The 19,699-nt window shown below is 43.3% G+C and overlaps 1 protein-coding gene across 1 annotated transcript in view; it reads right to left on the bottom strand.

Moving 5' to 3' along the window:
- piezo1 (piezo-type mechanosensitive ion channel component 1) overlaps window positions 1-19,699 on the bottom strand; it is a 103,905-nt gene that overhangs the window by 49,011 nt on the left and 35,195 nt on the right. Inside the window, 8 exon segments of the mRNA XM_042010406.1 lie at window positions 917-1,065; window positions 1,543-1,724; window positions 2,653-2,758; window positions 4,339-4,519; window positions 5,926-6,005; window positions 6,110-6,213; window positions 14,579-14,648; window positions 17,918-18,013. Coding sequence (XP_041866340.1) covers window positions 917-1,065; window positions 1,543-1,724; window positions 2,653-2,758; window positions 4,339-4,519; window positions 5,926-6,005; window positions 6,110-6,213; window positions 14,579-14,648; window positions 17,918-18,013 — 968 coding nt within the window.

Raw genomic sequence — 19,699 nt, 5'->3', positions numbered from 1 at the left:
AGTGGCTTCATCATCATGTCCAGGGTTGTGTTCGAATGTCCACCCTACTCCCTAACCCCTTGTTCACTACATAGCACACTACATAGTGACACATTCTCTTGACAAGTCGGACACAAAGTTGCCTATTTTATCCTCGCCTCAAACCACGTGACTACCAGCTGTCACCACGGCAACCACAACCTGCGTCAAGGTGTCATTACAAATCCAATCCAAAGTTGTGTGTAAATATTTTTATTTTTATTCCTTACGTTGTATTTTATTCTTTCTTTGTTTGCTTATAAGTAATTTTGTGCAGCTCAATTTCTTCACCTTCTTGCACCATGTTGAGCTTCTGCCCGCAATGCATTATGGTCTATATTGAGCTGTCTAGTGACCATTGACACTCACTACTTTTCAAGATGCATTGTGGGTAACTTTTTTCTCTCTGGACATTCGGACACTCCGACAAAATGGCGTGACCCCTATATAGGGCACTATACAGGGAGTAGGGTGCACATTCGGACACAGCCCTTGTCTAAATAGAGGTCTCTAAGCAACATAGTAGTTATGAGGTTTTTATGATGAAATGTGATAAATAATGCTGTTATCATGGATCTTCGTGGATTTACCAGATAGTCTCTGAATAAAAGAACATTTAGTGGCTGGACTGTAAACGTCCTGGACGGGATAGAAATGCCTGGAAAACTTCCGTAGATCACCTAAAGGGTAGCTATCCATCACAGTTTACCCCACAGAGATACACTATCAAACCTGGTGGAGATCTGACGGAGGTTTAACGGTTAAATCTGAACTGGTGGATAAACTTTATGCTCTGATTATATGAAAGAAGAACTCTGTTAATTTAAAACCATTTATCTTGGTCTGAGAAAACTATCATCAGCTTCATAAAACCTTTAGTTTTTGTTGAAATACATACTGTTCATCTGTGAAACCAGTCAAGTTTTTCCAGTATCCAGGAAAGTCTTCAAACTGGTACGTGTAGATGGTGATCAGCACCAGCATGGTGTAGGCCACAACGAGCCACCAGAAGATCTTCAACAGATGTCTCCAGAGAGAGTAGTACACCTGGGGAACATGAAGGATGCGTCTGGATTTAAAATCAATCATCAGCATCTCCTCATCCTGAAACACGTCAGAAGTAAAATCATAGTTTTACTATTTGAGATGAAATCTGCTGGCAGTTAGGTCAAACTTTTAATCAGCTTCTCTGGATTTAGGATATTTTTATTTTCATCTGGAAATGGATTTTTACAGATTTAAATAATTTCAACTATCGGACCCCTCTTTGAGGAACCGGCTCCCAGTCTGGCTCCAGGAAGCAGAGACCAAACCAGATCCCCTCAACTCCGAGGCTGATCCTAGAAAGGTCTGCTTCCAGACTAAAATACATATTGCTAAAATAAATTCTGCTTACTGTGTAGACAAGGCCTGAGATCAATAACTGCTCCAAGCAGTGGCTCTTCATAGTCTCTCCTGTCCTCTCTCCTCTCAGAAAGGCATCTTTAGCCACAAAATCTTAGACGGGAGCGAGTTTGTTCCTACCTGATAAAGACAGAGGCAGAGCAGGAACAGCAGCATGTAGATGATCTTGTATGCAACAAGTTTTCCAGCGAAGGAGACCACGATGAACATCCCTCCACACACATAGATCCAGTATTTGGCATAGCAGCTCATCACCATGCCTCCCAGCAGCTTCAGCACCGAGTCAGTACCAGCGCCCTCTTCTGAGAGTCAGAGGACGAGTTAGATGGTAAAACAGGATCAAAGAAATCATGTGAGTTATTACTGAGAGTAAAACACGTGCACCATGCAGCAAAATGTGAATCTGATTCATAGTGAATGGTGTTTGTGTCCAAATCCGTCCACTCACACAGAACCAAATGATTCTATTAAATGTAAGAAAGATAAGACATCCAAGTTTTTAAAGAAAAATAAACACAGAATTTTTACTGAGAAAAAATGTAATGTATCTTTTTTCTCCCTGATAAATCAGAGATGATTGTGTAGAATATGCTGCTTGTAGACACTAAAGTTGATTTAATAAAAAGATCAAATACAAGTTTTCTGTATTTAATAGTTGCATGTTAAGTCCACCTAATAAGACTGTTGATACGGTGTCCTGTAAGGGACAAACCCATCATCATCATCAGCTATATTATCAATAACTACAGAATTTAGAGGAAACAGTATGGAGCTAAATTAGACTCCAAATTGCTATAAATGTGTAATAAAATCAGTGAACTGTGAAAACCATTTTGTGTGTAACTTTGGGTTCATGCACACGTGTGTGAAAATCCGGTTTGGACATATAAATAAATTTAAACATTGCAAGCTGCACAGATTATAATATTTTACACACAGATTTACACCTTGCAGACGTCATCATTTCTCCTTTCACATACCATCCATTAAATAAATCTAATCATGTGATGTGCACGGATCCACTTACGTGTCCAGTTTTCAATAATCCAGACTCGTCACAATTTCACAAACACATGGTGCATTTAATCTGATTTTCCTTCAACTCCCCACCTCAACCACATCATTCATCCAGTTTTTCTTTCCCCCACTCTGTTGCTCACATCACTACTTAAAACTCACACATGCGGTCCAGATATTTCAGATAAAGTGTGTGTTTCTGTGTGTAATGACCGTCTGTAGTGACTTTCTGCAGTGGTGTGGCCATTTTAATCTTCCTCCTGAAGTTTTCCTTCACTGACTGGCGCAACAGCAGCCAGAAGGTCAAGACAAACAAAAGCTGCAGAGAAAACATGAAAAAATTATTAAAAATCTCTGAATGGAGATCAAGAGACTCAGCTGGGTTCAGGGTTAGAGGCTCTTCTGAAAACTATGGTGCTTTTACAGACTCTAGCGTCCCTCAGGGATGAGTCCTCGCTCTACTCTTATTTGCTCTTTATCCAAAAGAATGTCAGGGTATAAATACATAAAGTGTGCAGATGACACATGATAAGGACTGAGATCAGTCCATGTGGTAGAACAGGTAGTCCTGGTTTGTGTGGAGAAATTAGCAGAAGCTCTAAAGTGGACAGAGCTGTTCTGGTTTCTACATTCCCATAGAACTGCTGGGGTCTGAACTGTGTTTGGTTTGGATGCCGATGCTTGGTGGTCTTATAGCTGAGTTTCTCCCACCATGTTGCTATGCTACATGTTAGCACTGCTGTTTCCTGATAGTCATGTTGCTATGTTACATGTCAGCATTGCTGCCTCCTGCTAGTCATGTTGCTATGCTACAAGTTAGCACTGCTGTTTCCTGCTAGTTATGTTACTATGCTACATGTTAGCACTGCTGTTTCCTGATAGTCATGTTGCTATGCTACATGTTAGCACTGCTGTTTCCTGATAGTCATGTTGCTATGCTACATGTTAGCACTGCTGTTTCCTGATAGTCATGTTGCTATGCTACATGTTAGCACTGCTGTTTCCTGATAGTCATGTTGCTATGTTACATATCAGCATTGCTGCCTCCTGCTAGTCATGTTGCTATGCTACAAGTTAGCACTGCTGTTTCCTGCTAGTTATGTTACTATGCTACATTAGCATGCTGCTTCCTGGTGGCTGCTAACATCTGCTGGACTGTAGCATCTCATGCTGCTGCTTGGCGATGTCGAGGTTAATCTTTTCTGTTATTTGCTGGTTTGGGTCCGTCAGGCTGAATTCTAGGAAGAGTTTGAACCATACTCTAAATCTCTGTAAACTTTCGGTATAAAGTGAAACATTCTTGCTGTATAAAGTCTGGGAGGATGCTGGAATTGCACATACCCTCTGTTTCCTCTGTTTTCCAAATATCAGCTGCTGCCTTCAGGAAAGTAGTATTTTTGCTCCAATGCAGAACATATTTAAGTTCTTATATGTTCCCTAACATTGTTGGGTTTATTAATTTCATCTGTATGTGCTTTAAAGCTGTAGTGTCTGTTTACGCTTTATGTGTGTTGTGCTGGTGGGCTGCAAAGCAAATACCCCTCTGGAATAATGAAGTTTATCTTACTCTATCAGACGTAATTGTCTTTGTTTCTGAAAAAATCTATATTAACCAGTCTAATTATCCATGTTCCAGCCAAGATAAAATCTTGTTTGTCTCACATTGTGTATGAATCTGCATTGTCAGATCTTTTTACTCTTTTCTTTTGAGCAGAAATCAATTCATCTCCAATATCAAAGAAGAGAAGGAAAATGTCTCTGTAACCAGACAATACTAGCACTGAAGTCAGGATATTTTCTGAAGAAGAAAAGTGGTTGTATTTGCTGAGTTTTCTGAAAGTTTGGGAGATAAACTTTGCTTCATATCCCTGATGGCATCTATTGAATAACAAATCTTACCATTGCTCCAAGTCTCAGACAGGGGTACTGGGCTCGATCCAGCCCCAGCTGTTTCAGGCTCATGGTTCCCACAGTGGTGGGCAGCTCAGGCTGCAGCTCCATGCCCCAGACATACTGCAGACAGCACAGAGTCAGGCCGTACAGCAGTATGAACGGAGAGCACAGCGTGGCTGCATGCCGCCTGAAACACAGACACATCTTCATCAAGGAACTCATACTGCAGCAATATGAAGAATACGTTCAACATGTTTTCACTCCTACAAGGTCCACTGTTGTACCAGAAGAGAAAGGTGTTATAAGAAGAGTAGAACTGCTCATTAAAGGTGTACAAGTGAAGCTGGAGATACTGTCACTTGGAATGACTGTCTGCTTTGTGTATGTACCATCTGCTTCCCAGGCCGATGATCTGGGAAGCAGATGGTTGAAACCATCTGAAAAGTGACTTTCAGAGGATATCTGATGCATGTGTGCAGTATTTGTGCCTCATCCTCAGTTTGAATCTCAGCCACAGCTTGATCCTCATCCTCAGTCTGAATCTCATCTTCAACTTGAGTCTCATCCTCAACCTGAGCCTCATCCTCAGTCTGAATCTCAGCCTCAACTTGAGCCTCAGCCTCAGCCTCATCCTCAGTCTGGAGCTCAGCCTCAACTTGAGCATCATCCTCAGTCTGAATCTCAGCCTCAGCTTGAGCCTCATCCTCATCCTCATTCTGAATCTCAGCCTCAACTTTAGCCTCATCCTCAGGCTGAATCTCATCCTCAGCTTAAGCCTTATCCTCAGTCTAAATCTCAGTCTCAGCTTGAGCCTCATCGTCAGTCTGAATCTCACCCTCAGCTTGAGCCTCATCCTCATCCTCAGTCTGAATCTCAGCCTCAACTTTAGCCTCATCCTCAGGCTGAATCTCATCCTCAGCTTAAGCCTTATCCTCAGTCTAAATCTCAGTCTCAGCTTGAGCCTCATCCTCAGTCTAAAACTCCTCCTCAGCTTGAGCCTCATCGTCAGTCTAAATCTCATCCTCAGCTTAAGCCTCATCCTCAGTCTGAATCTCAGCCTCAACTTGAGCCTCATCCTCAGTCTAAGACTCCTCCTCAGCTTGAGCCTCATCCTCAGTTGAATCTCATCCTCAGCTTAAGCCTTATCCTCAGTCTAAATCTCAGTCTCAGCTTGAGCCTCATCCTCAGTCTAAAACTCCTCCTCAGCTTGAGCCTCATCGTCAGTCTAAATCTCATCCTCAGCTTAAGCCTCATCCTCAGTCTGAATCTCAGCCTCAACTTGAGCCTCATCCTCAGTCTAAGACTCCTCCTCAGCTTGAGCCTCATCCTCAGTTGAATCTCATCCTCAGCTTAAGCCTCATCCTCAGTCTGAATCTCAGTCTCAGCTTGAGCCTCATCCTCAGTCTAAAACTCCTCCTCAGCTTGAGCCTCATCCTCAGTCTAAAACTCCTCCTCAGCTTGAGCCTCATCCTCAGTCTGAATCTCAGCCTCAACTTGAGCCTCCTCCTCAGTCTGAAACTCATCCTGAGCTTGAGCCTCATTCTCATTTTCAGTTTGAATCCTCAGGCTCGACCTGGGCCTCAGTCTTTGTACCTGGAACGAAGGATCCAGATGAGGCAAGCCCACAAAAGCAGGACAAATGTTAGCCAGCTGTGGTATGTGATGCTCCAAACCTAAAAAACAGTTAAAATACAGTCTGTGAGATGATTTAACAACAAAGATTTACCATAAATAAACCAGTCTCAGCTGGCTGAAGAAATGTGTGAAATGGTTTTACCATCATGGCTATCAGAGCACAGACATAACTCTGCTGCATGACCACCTTTCCCAGCAGGAACAACGGGCTTTCATTTAGCTGTGAACCGTGAGCCTCGCAATCACCTGCATAAAACAAGAAAAAACTGTTTAATCACATTAACATGTTTGATTATCAGTTACTAAAAACACTTCTTAAACATCTTAGGATTATTTTCTTACAGTGATGAGCTCATTAGTTGTGATCACTTTTTCTGACTAAACAAAGTTTCCAGTGGAAGAAAATTAAGTTAGTGAGTGAGTGTACAGAATTAATAAAGGCAAAATATAATAAGCTCCATGTAAAGACAAGCAGGGGATCTCTCCCATTTTCAATGTTTAGTTCAAATATTTGTGTTTCTTATAACCACTATTCCAAATAAAGTTTGGGATGCTGTGTAAAATGCAAATATGGTTAATAAAACTCATCAACCCATATTTTATTTCCAGTTGAACATAAACAACATATCAGATGTTGAAACAATTTCATGTAAAAGAAACACCTGAAGGAGCATTTGACAACTAGTCAGGCTAACTGGCAGCAGGTCAGTAACATGACTGGGTATAAAAGGAGCATTTCAGAGAGGCAGAGTCTCTCAGATGAAAAGGTGGACAGCGGTTCACCAATCTTGGTTAATTACAATTTAATTCTTCATTCAGGTGCAGCCTCTCCAAAGCTGGAGAGGTAGTGTGCCAAAAGAGGAGCAGACTGAAACCGAACATAGCTGAGAAAATACACCATAACCTAGTTACCTAAACCACTGTTACCTAACAGCCCCTTTTAGCATTTATATGAACAACAGAAGACAATATTCATTCCTGGTAGAAAACGTTTCCTTCATTGAACACTTGGTCAGAGATGAGACAAGAATACCAGACGTGCAGAGGAAGCCTTGTCAAAGCTTCCCTCTGATGCATCAGACACCCACAGCCAGCAGATGGCGCTCTTTGGCGTGTCTAAAGTTTCTACACAGTGAGACGATGCAGTTGTGTCAAAGTTAACTTTATGTTTCATGAGGTCTCGGTTTCACCATGCCTTAAGAGAGGCTGGTGCAGGAACAAGTTTTAATGAAAGAACCAAGAAACTCAGGGAAATACCACAAGGATCTGACAACATTGACTTAGACCAAGGGGTATATAACAGATAGACAATTACCGAGATGCAGGTGGAGTAAGTTAACAATGCGAACCAGGTGAACGAATGAACAGGAAAATAAAACCAAATGCAACAAACCAGAGAAGGAACTACCAAAATAAAACAGGAAACCAGACAAGACAATGAACACAGGACAATAAAAAAAAAAAGGCAGTAACCTAAACCCCGGTTCTCTGAGTAGCATGAGTCAGTGTCTCACTATGGGAATGCTCTAGGTGTGACCCCATCAGAAGCTCCTATTCCACTACTCCAGCCAGGATTGGCTGTAGCTCGTCTGTCAGTGCCAGGAAGGGCAGAGACCCTTTCCCTATATAAGGAACTGGCACTTGATAAGTCGTTCATTGATAAAAAGCTCACTTCTTCCTCGCTACGAAAGAGCAAGGAGGGTGGCTTGGTGAAACACTCACTCATGCTACTCAGAGAACCGGGGTTACGCAAGTAACCTAAAGTTCTCTTTCATAGCATTCGTTTCATGTCTCATTATGGGAAATACTGACTCCTGGATTGCATGAGCAGAAAGCAGATTTGAATTTGTTGAACCTGTCACCCACAACCTTGTGCAGCAGGAGCCAGACTAAGCACCGAATGGGCCAGTGGTGACAGAGTGACATCAAGCTTGTAAAAGCGAGTAAAAATGTGGGGGGAGGCCCAGCTAGCTGTGGCACAAATTTCCTGAATGGATACTCTCCTTAACAGAGCCCAGGAGATAACGAGGCCCCTTGCAGAGTGGGCATGCAGGCCCTCTGGGGGCTGCAGTCCCTTGGAGCTGTAGGCCAAAGAGACCGCACCCACAATCCAGTGAGACAGCCACTGTTTGGAGACTGGCTTTCCCAAGTGGGCTTTAGCCCATGACACAAAAATTTGGTCACTTTTCCTGATGGTCTAAGTTCTATCCATAAAAACACGCAGAGCTCTGACTGGGCAAAGCATATGTAACCGCTGCTGCTCCTCAGACAGGAAAGGCAGGGGATTGAAGGAGACCAAATCAATTGGGAAACATTGCCCCAACACTTTAGGCAAGAAAGTGGGATTAGGGAGCAAGCTTACCCTTTCCCCATCCACAGAGAACTTTGTGCATGCTGGATGTACTTTGAGAGCATGTATCTCCCCCACATGCTTGGCTAAAGCAAGGGCCAACAGCAGCACTGTCTTCAAAGTTGCCACCTTCAGATCCACCTTATCCAGCGGTTCAAAAGGATGAGCAACAAGAGCATCCAGCACCAAAGGGAGGTCTCATGATGGGACCAAGGGCTTGGAGACAGGGAGCCTACAGCGAGCTCCACTTATGAACCGACCAACCAGCGGGTGTTGTCCCACAGTGTTTCCATCAAAACAAACGTGGCAAGCTGAGATTGCTGCCAAATACACTTTGAAGGTAGAGAAAGCTTTCCCCTGATGCATCAGATCCTGGAAGAAGGCTAAAATTACAGCCGCAGAGCACTGATATGACACTTCCTGCTGATAAGAGCACCATTTTTCAAAAACGGACCATTTGCATCCATACAGAGACCTTGTGGAAGGCGCCCATTCACCTTGGATTGTCTCAATGACCTTCTGAGGAAGTCCAACAGACTTTAAGTTGAACCACTCACGGGCCAGGCCCATAGAGCTAACCTCTCTAGGTGGGGGTGAAAAATTCCCCCCCGAGCCTGAGACAACAGATTTCTGCGCACTGATAGAGGCCAGGGCTCCTCCCATAGGAGCTGGGTTATCTCCGCTAACCAGTGTTTTGATGGTCAGTGGGATGCAATAAGAATCATCGACAGACCCCCTGCTCGGACCCTGGCTAATGTCGGTGAAATGAGTGCTATGGGCGGTAACGCGTACAGAAGAACATGAGGCAACTGGTGGGCAAGGGCATCCACTCAGGTTGTGCAGGGAGAAGAACAGGGGGCACTAAGTGTTCTCTCGATTTGCAAAAAGTTCCATCAACGGTTCACCAAAACGCTGCTGGATGTGTCTGGCCACTTCCACTCTGTGTACAGTGGATTCCCCCTGGAAAGCAGGTCTGCTCCCTGGTTCAGATCCTCTGGCACATGAGTGGCCCTCAGGGACAGAAAATTCCTGCTGGCCCAAATTATCAGCTTGTGAGCCAGCAAATGCAGGTGGAGAGATTTCAACCTCCACTGCCTGTTGATATAAGCCACCACAATGGTATTGTCTGTCCTGATTAACACATGATGCCCCCTTAAGAGAGGGAGAAAATGTTCCAGTGTTAAGAGGACTGCCAGCAGTTCCAGGTAATTTATATGGGCAGAGTGCATGTGAAGATGCCCCCCAGCCTGAGAGCGAGGCATCTGTGGTGACCACTTTCCTGCTATGTACAGTTCCCATGGGCACACCCTGAGTCAGGAATCCTGCACCTTTCCAGGGGCGCAATGCAGCTGTGCAGGCTGCAGAGACCCGCAGTCTGTATGCAGACCATGGGCTCCGCCTCTGAGAGGCTACCCAGCCTTGGATCCCCCTCATGTGCAGGTGGCCCAATGTGACCACCACCAGCGCTGACGCCATAAGCCCTAACAGTCTCTGGCATAATCTGGGTGAGACTAGGTTTCCCCTGTAAAACAGGGCTAAGCAGTCTGTCAGGGATTTTACCCTTTCTGCCATCAGCTTTATTCTGGCCAGAACTGAGTTCAGAGACAGACCTTTAAAGGAAATGGTCTGAGATGGGAGAAGAACACTCTTATCCATATTTATCCTGAAGCCCAGATCTACCAAATGGTCCGACAACTGCTTCCTGTGATCTGCTGCCTCCTGGCGAGAGGACGCTGCGATCAGCCAGTCATTTGTGTACATGGCTACTCTGACCCCCCCTCTCCTGAGAGGCACCACCTCGGCTTCGGTGAATTTTACAAACCCTGGACTCAAGGAGAGGCCGAACAGAAGCACCTCCCCTGAAATGAAAACATGAGGTACTTCCTGTGCGGCAGATATATGGGGATGTAAAAAAATATGCGTCCTTCAGATCGATTGAAGTGAACCAATCGCCTGTACTTCCTGAGATGTTTGTTTAAGACCCGCAGGTCCAAAATTGCCCACATCCCACAATCGCCTTTCTTTGGCACAAGAAAATATCTTGAGTAAAATCTACTCTGTGTACATGGGGATTTACACATATCACTCCTTTCTCTAACAGACAGGAAATTTCCTCCTGAAGGAAGCAAGCGCTTGCCCCTCGGCTTGTGATTGGATCACTCTGGGGGGCATATGGCGAATGCTTATTGTGCTCAGAATCCATCTCGAGTCTGTGCAGCTTTTCCACCGCTCCACTCTCAGTGACAGGGGGCTGACAGGCTGGTCTGCGATTTGTGGAGTCAGACTGCCCTCTTGTGGCACTGAGCCACTGGACAAGACGCTCTGTACTGCACATGCGCGGGGACATTGATCCTCCACAGAATCAGTTATATTGGGAAGAGGTCCCACTCCACTCAGGAAATGTGAGACCAGTTCACATTGTGTTGATAATTTTTTAACGTTTTGCAACATATCCAACTGCGCCCTTGGCACAATGCCTGGATGCGACAGTTTGCAAACTTTTAATGTTTTTGAACAAAAGTGCTTGTGAGACGAGGCTGGGGACCACCAAAGGATCTCCTCTGTTGAAACCAGTCTCTGCATCGTTTCGAAGTGCGCTTTGCAGGCTTGAACATCCTGTCATCCATGCGCTGAACTCGGCCACCTCTGCCCAGGAACTGAGGTGATGGAGAGAGCAGATCCAGCATGAGCTCTCCCTCCCGATTGACTATCAGGCCAACCGTTTCCTCCTCTGAACAGTCTGAGTGGATGTAGGTCTTCTGCCACTGGCCCTTGTTGGCGGGGCCTCGTGAAGGTGTCTGGGCAACAGGCTGCATCTTCGTCAGCTTGGGGATTTTGATGGTCGGGGGAGGACGAGCCGCTGCATGAGCAAAGGTTCCATTGGACTCGTCCTGGTGGGTCGCCATGGGGCTCCCCTTGGGGGTTATACTGTTGTGGATCCCCAAGCCTTGGACTTGTGTCCTGTGATTAATTAGCAAAGATGAGTGGAATCAAGCTTACTGCACCTCCCCTGCTTATAAACCCCGGGCTGATCTTTATTCAATGCTGGATCGTGCCTACAGCTATGTGGTACACTGGTTTGAAGTAAATTCATGTTCTTGTTAAACACTTCATGTCACTAACTTCCTGATCTTCTCAAAGATTCCCTAGTCAATGTGAACTAGCCTCTAGTCAGTGTGGACTAGCATCTAGTCAGAGTGGACTAGCCTCTAGTCAGAGTGGACTAGACTCTAGTCAGAGTGGACTAGCGTCTAGTCAGTGTGAACTAGCCTCTAGTCAGCGTGGATTAGCATCTAGTCATAGTAGGACTAGTGTCTAGTCAGAGTGGATTAGTGTCTAGTCAAATTGGACTACCATCTAATCAGCGTGGATTACCGTCTAATCAGAGTGGACTAGCATCTAGTCAGCGTAGACTAGTGTCTGGTCAGTATGAACTAGCGTCTAGTCAGCATGGAGTAGCGTGTAGTCAGCATGGACTAGCGTCTAGTCATAGTAGGACTAGCGTCTAGTCAGAGTGGATTAGTGTCTAGTCAAATTGGACTGCCATCTAATCAGCGTGGATTACCGTCTAATCAGAGTGGACTAGCATCTAGTCAGCGTAGACTAGTGTCTGGTCAGTATGAACTAGCGTCTAGTCAGCATGGAGTAGCGTGTAGTCAGCATGGACTAGCGTCTAGTCATAGTAGGACTAGCATCTAGTCAGAGTGGACTAGCGTCTAGTCAAAGTGGACTAGCGTCTAGTCAGTGTGAACTAGCCCCTACTCAGCGTGGACTAGCATCTGATCATAATAGGACTAGTGTCTAGACAGCTTGGAGTACAGTCTAGTCAGAGTGGAGTAGCATCTAGTCAGCGTAGATTAGTGTCTAGTCAGAGGGGACTAGCCTCTAGTCAGAGCGGACTAGCGTCTTATCAGAGTGGACTAGTGTCTAGTCAGAGTGGCCTAGCGTCTAGTCAGCGTGGAGTACCGTCTAGTCAGAGTGGACTATCATCTAGTCAGTGTGGACTAGTGTCTAGTCAGAGTGGACTAGCATCTACTCAGAGTGGACTAGCGTCTAGTGAGAGTGGACTAGACTCTAGTCAGAGTGGACTAGCATCTATTCAGCGTGGACTGGCACCTAGTTAGAGTGGACTTGCATCTAGTCAGAGTAGACTAGCATCTAGTCAAAGGGGACTAGTGTCTAGGCAGAATGGACAAGCATCTAGTGAGAGTGGACTAGCGTCTAGTCATAGTGGACTAGTGTCTAATCAGAGTGCACTAGAGTCTGGTCAAAGTGGCCTATAGTCTAGTCAGAGATGACTAGTGTCTAGTCCACTCTGACCTTTTTGACTTGTCAGATTTGAGATGAAAAATTTAGTCAGTCCATCTGCCATGTTGATGGCTTCTTGGTCCTGCAGGTGTACCGGGGCGTATTTTAAGGGATAATTGATTCGATTTTTCACCTTGGGCCACATCCTTTTCACTCAATTATTCTATTTTCCAAAAATAAATAAAAACACAAATGATGTAAAATATTTTTATTCGCTCTGGTAATTAAAAAAAATAAAAATATATTGTACAGAAATGTTTACAAAAGTAGCATTGGTGTTGTAGTCACCTGTAAACTTAAATCACAAGCTTATTTTTAAATGGCACAGTGGCATAAGCAAGAGGACGCATGTCACTCCGAACATCCCAAGTTTCTCATTTTGATCCAGATGAAGTTTATGACCCATATATTCAGCATGATAAGAAACTGGATTTAGATTATGTCAGCCCTGGAAAACACATTAAAATAACATTAATGCAGGAATCCAGATTTGCCTCAATAGCCCTCAATGTCTATAAATATTGAACAAGAAATACTTTAGAATTTATTTCTTATATGCAAATGTTTTCTTTATATGACATTATGTACAATAAGCCATGTCATGCATGAAATCATAATATTGTTTTTGTTTTTAAGTTAATGTGGTTATCAATTATGTCCATCAACTGATAATCAATATCATTAACCCACATTATAAACATAACTGTAGGTTCCCTAAATACTTAATATTCTATCGTAATTGTTTCTCCAGCGTGCTCTGCTTTGGACGACAGAAAGCCGTGAGATGGGACCGTCTGTAAAAACATACTTTTACAGATTTATTCTACTTGTGCAGCTACTCTCTACTAAAGATGTCAACAATCTGTCACAAATTATTGATCTTTTTTTTTTATCAAATCGCTTATCTGAACTATTGATTAAAGCTTACCTCATACGTGGATGGAAGTACAGACCTCTCCAGATCTGTGTCCGATGCATGTCTTTTTCTCCTTAGTACGTGTTGGAGACAGAATCTAACACGCACTGTGGAACACGCATCGTGGAACACGCATCGTGGAACAAGTGTGCGCATCAGCGCTGGTGAAATCTCTGCATGCGTCTTGCCAGTTTCAGATATCTCCTTTATAATATCTCTGTAAGGCTCTAGAGCCGCCATGACGTTGAAAGACTACGATGAAGAAATTATCAACTTCCAGCTCACAAAAATCCAAAAGATTGGATATTAAAGTTGAATTTTTTCTAATCTTATCTTCTAATCAAAGGTGAAAAATATCATGACTTTTGTTTTTTGTATAAAATTTCTCAAGGAAAAAATAATGAAAAGAAAGCTGATTATTCATCTTTTGATTTTCTATTTTAAATTAAATATTTAAATGAACGAATGAAACACGGACCCACTATAATCACAGCTCTGCATATAGGTTAGAGTTTTCTGCCAGATGTATCACAGCTGGAAGTATCTCCACATTCAGTGTGTTGAAAAAAACGATTATTCATTCTTTGTGTCAGTGAACTACAGAATTCCAACAAGTACTGTGTAAAATGCCTCATTATTGGAAAGTTTACTGTCATTGAGCTCAGTTATTGCGTCTTGGTTCATCTGCAGGTAAAATCTTGAGAAAGGCTACAGAGGGGGATTTTATAGTTCTTAATATGTCTGGAGGTTTTCTTTCACATCTCATCACATCTGTCTGACTTCTGAGAGCTGAACTGGCTGGTCAGTGGTCTGGGACACTTAAGCTCAGATCTGAGCCACATCACAATAAGTTAGAATATTGACTCAATTAATGTCACCAGTCCAAGCAGGACAAAGACCGTGTTTATGTCCAACAAGAACAGTTCTGTACACAATCCACTGAAATGACCTGCAGAAGCTCCATTACAGACGTTTCAACCTTATTTTTAGAGGCGGATCTATAAACTGTTCTCTGAGGAAAGCAGATCAGTTCTCACCGAGGTCTGGTGGACTTTCTTCAGTCACAGCTCCTTCTTGACTTTCTGGAGTCACGGAAACAAGTGTGATCTGAAACAAACAGCACAGACGGACTCTAAGTTACAGATCAACTGTAAACATAATGAAAATGTCAATAAGGTTGCATTGAATAATGGAAGTAATCCTCTTTATCCACAAAACTCTGATAGACTCACTTCCTATAATATACTGTACATACAGCAGCAGTGATATAAACAGAGATGCCATCAGAAACAAATACTACCAGGATAAATACAACACATAAATATACATTTAAGCGGTATTTAGAGGAAATGCAACGAATCAAAGGGTGTACAACATAAAGAGTATACAGAGACATATACTGACTGAGCTAGCGGTATAGATAGTTCCTAGATGTCCTGTGGGCAGATATATACAGAAAAAAAAATTATGTCTGTATAAACATACCACATGATGATGCAGGAGTTTAACAGCATAAATACACTGTATGTCCGTCAGTCTGCCCCAGATCAGCTGTGGCTACACATGTAGCTTCCATCACCAGGTATGACTGAGGGGTGGATGACGTGTACAGACACTGTAAAGCGCTTTGGGTGCCTTGAAATGCGCAATAGAACTTTCTCCATTTTTATTTTTACTTCCTAAGCTGGAAGAATGGTTCCTGCACACAGATAAGATGTCGCAAGGAGCCCCGCAGTTCCCAGGCCTCTGTTAGGTTGGTACAAGGACCCAGATAGAACCTGGCACCTGATGGTACTTGGCACCTCATGGTACCTGACACCCGATGGTACCTGGCACCTGATAGTACCTGATGGTACTTGGCACCTGATGGTACTTGGCACCTGATGGTACCTGGCACCTGATGGTACCTGACACCTGATGGTACCTGGCACCTGATGGTACCTGATGGTACTTGGCACCTGATGTTACCTGGCACCTGATGGTACCTGGCACCTGATGGTAACTCGTATGTCATAAGTGCAAGAAAACTTGTTATCCAGGGGCTCTATGGACTAATTTTATGCCCTTATGAATGTCAAATCAAACCTATGCCCTTGGGTTTGCACTTTCATCGCCTGCTGAATGTGGATCATGATAAGTTTTCTGTAGTGATAATAAAGTTAGAAGTCATGTGGTTTTTGTAGAGATTGAGGTAGAATGGCTCTAACATGTTGATTTTTCAACATTTACACCAATTAACCATGAGGTTAAACAACAACACGCCGGTTATCAGGAGTGCAGGAGACTGGAAAGGAAGTGGAAGAAAGATGGGCCACAGGTCTCATTTGAAATGCTCAAGGCCAGCTGGAACTGTTATCAGGGAGCAGTAAAGGCTGCTAACAATAAGTATTTCTCTGATTTTATTGCTGCTAACATACATAATCTTTCTCACCATGGGACCTTATATTCTAAGCTAAATAGCAGTCTGACATCTGGCCAGGTACTGAAGGATTTTAAGCATGCGGTTGTTCATCCTCTGCTTAAGAAATCTGATCTAGACGCATCAAATTTAGCCAGCTTTAAACCTGTCTTTAAGTTACCTCTTCTGAGTAAAATACTGGAAAAGACTGTTTACACTCAACTGAAGGACTTCCTGTATTTCTGTCTGGTTTTAAAGCATTTCACAGCACAGAATCAGCTCCTTTAAGTAAATTTAATGACATTTTTTAGCAACTGACTGTGGAAACTATGTACTGCTTGTACTTTTAGATCTTCCCGCCGCTGTTGACATGGTAGAGCATAATATTTTGATTTCTCGGCTGGAGCGATGGGTGGGAATTACGGGCTCAGCTCTCTACTGGATGAAGTCCTACCTCTCTGACAGGAGCGTTTGTGTGAGGATTGATGTTTTTACCTCCTACTCTACTGGCTTGCCATGGGGGTGCCACAAGGTTCTGTTCTTGGGCCTCTTCTTTTTTCATTGCACCTTTTGCCACTGGGAAGTATTTTACCCAAACACGAGATTTCATTCCATTTATATGCTGATGACTGTCAAATCTACTTCCCTTCAAGCAGTCTGATGGTCACTCTACTCAACCCCTTATAGACAGACAGCTAGCTAGCCAGACAGCCAGACAGCCAGACAGCCAGACAGCCAGACAGACAGATAGATAGATAGATAGATAGATAGATAGATAGATAGATAGATAGATAGATAGATAGATCCAGTATAGTACACAAAATACACAAAAACAAAATGCAATGCATAAAGATGAAATATTGAAGTAGAAAAATAGAAGAGATACACGTAAAGGCATTTGGGAGATGATAATATAATAATAGTAAAAGTAACAGTTTAATAATAACAGAATATAATGGTAGCAGGAATGGTAAATAATAATAATAATAATAATAATAATAATAATAATAATAATAATAATATATGTACACATATAATTTTTTTCTATATGTACATATATTTAACATGTGCAATGTATGCAAAGATACATAACTGCGATGTGATGTGATGGGTGTGTGCAGAAGGTGACCAGGTGTGTAATGGTGGCTCTGACAGAGATGGAGGAGTTGTAAAGTCTGATTGCAGCAGGTAGAAAGGATTTCCTGCATCGTTCCTTAGAGCAGCAGGTTGAATGAGTCTGTTGGTATGGTATGGTATGGTATGGTATGGTATGGTATGGTATAGTGTGTTGTGGTGTGGCATGGCCTGGTGTGGTATGATGTAGTGGGGTGTGGTATGGTATGGTATGGTATGGTATGGTATGGGATGGTGTGGTGTGGTGTGGTGGGGTGTGGTATGGTATGGTATGGTATGATATGGTATGGTATGGTATTGTATGGTATAGTGCAGGGGTAGCCAACGTCGGTCCTCGAGGGCACCAATCCGGCAGGTTTTCCAGATTTCCCTGCTCCAGCACACCTGACTCAAATTAAATGGATCCAACAGCCTATAAGGATCTCCACAATAACTTGTTAGTTTAAGTCAGGTGTGTTTGAGCAGGGAAATCTGGAAAACCTGCCGGATTGGTGCCCTCGAGGACCGACGTTGGCTACCCCTGGTATAGTGTGTTGTGGTGTGGCGTGGCCTGGTGTGGTATGATGTGGTGGGGTGTAGTCTGGTATTGTATGGTGCTGCTTTGTCTAGAGACCACTGATGATGTCAACCAGAGTTTCCGAGGTGGAAACACCCAAACCAGTGTGGACGAGTCAAGGCTTTTTTTTCTGCTGGCAAACCAGCTTTTCTGACTACAAAAGAAAGAAGCAGGTGTGACATGACTGTACACACCTGTACACTGTTACATGAACATGAAAGGTGAAAGGCTCTGTATAGACATGTCAATGTGTTGGCAGAAGAATAACCCAGAAAAGGAGGTTTTTACCTGTGTGTCATCATCACAGTCATCTCTCTGCTGATTCCATGTTCTTAACTCCACTAAGTCTTCCTTAAGCTCCTCCATTTTCCTCTGCTTCTCAACCTGAAGATGAAAAACACATTAACAATTTTTTTAAAAGAAATACACTTGCTGTCTATTTGGAGTTAAAATAATGTTTTTCATCCCTCTCACAAATGAAATACTCCTGATCTACCTTCTGTCTCAAATCTACAGCTGTGTCCAAATTTAGGGTCCACACATTTCCAAGTGCACAGACTATGTAAGCTATGGACTGTCCTACGTAGTCTGTGCAATCCGAAATCTGCTTACAGTTCGTGAAATGAGACAGCCTACCTAGCCTGCGAGAATTTCCCATAGTGCCCCAGTCCCCTGTTGCCTAGCAACTGCAGATGTGACAGTTATCCAATTAAAGCCTTCCTGTTCTTCCTGCTAATCACTCAGAACCAAAATAGAGCGACATTTTGATTTTATTTCTTTTTATTTCTTTTCATTTACCTGTGGGTTGAAATCCAAAACATTTTGAGGAGGTGACCCATACGAGCTCTCTTCAGGCTGAGACCACGCCCTGTCCAGGTAACGTTAACTTCAATGAAATTACTGGTAAGACCCATGTAATTAATTCATTAGTTGTTATGAAGAAGGACACAAGCTAATACTATTGTCATCCCAGCTTGTCTGCCTAAGGTGACAAATGGACCTGAACTTCATTTATTATTAAAACCCATTTTACTTCATACAAATTACCCAGTCTTGTGATGAAAATAGACCAAAGCTGCCCTCCTGCTGCATTTATTATACAGTTAGCAAAAAATCCTGTGCGAAGTTAAATTCCAAAAAAAACTTCTACTCAGAACTTTGTCTGTTCCATAACAGAAATTTGTATATGATGCAGCTCCAGCACTTTTAAAAATATTCTTAAAAATTCACATTCTCAGCAACAAATAAAGACATATTTAAACAATTCTAACTATTTTGTGTTATTTAGAATTTACACATAGCAGCTGGATAGCTCAGTTGGCAGGGCTCAGTTTTTAATGCTGCAATGAAACACAGAGACAAACCGGCTCTGACGTCACCCGGTTAATTAAGGTCTGAGGAGCCAGTATACTATGGTGAGAAATGGGCTAATGGAGCACAAAATAGACGCCACTGGAAACGAGATGCTATTAGTACGACTCTAGTAACCCCAGTGAGCGGAGCTACATGGAGAGAATGTGGGATATAGGGATACATCAAAACACACACTCTACACCACTGATACTCATTCCGGTCCTACGAGGGCCGCAATCCAGCAGGTTTTCCATGTATCCCTGCACCAACACACCTGAGTCAAATTAGGCGGCTCTAACAGCCAATCAGGTTCTACACAATGACTCATTAATTTGACTCAGGTGTGTTGGTGCAGGGATACATGGAAAACCTGCTGGATTGCGGCCCTCGTAGGACCGGAATGAGTATCAGTGCTCTACACTGATATCAAAACAACTCGTAGTGTTCCAACATCCGCAAACAACAACGGCTCTCACAGTTAAAGACTGAAGAGATACAACACGCTAATACTACGGCAAGGGGGAGCCAAAACGATAGGTCAGAGGGGGTGTTAACAATTCCCCCCCAGGAATTGGGTACCGAGCCCCAATGATGAATGAATGACAGCGCAACTGACCTGAGGGATAAGATCATGGTTAAGATGAGAGCCTGTCAACCCCGACACCGACTAGCAAGAATGAATGAAGTACCATGTTGTGGAAATTTCATATATTCCCT

This window comes from Melanotaenia boesemani, chromosome 16 (genome assembly GCF_017639745.1).
Source record: "Melanotaenia boesemani isolate fMelBoe1 chromosome 16, fMelBoe1.pri, whole genome shotgun sequence".
Classification (NCBI taxonomy): domain Eukaryota; kingdom Metazoa; phylum Chordata; class Actinopteri; order Atheriniformes; family Melanotaeniidae; genus Melanotaenia; species Melanotaenia boesemani.
Note: the sequence above shows the minus strand (reverse complement) of the source record. Positions and strands in the feature narration are given on the sequence as shown.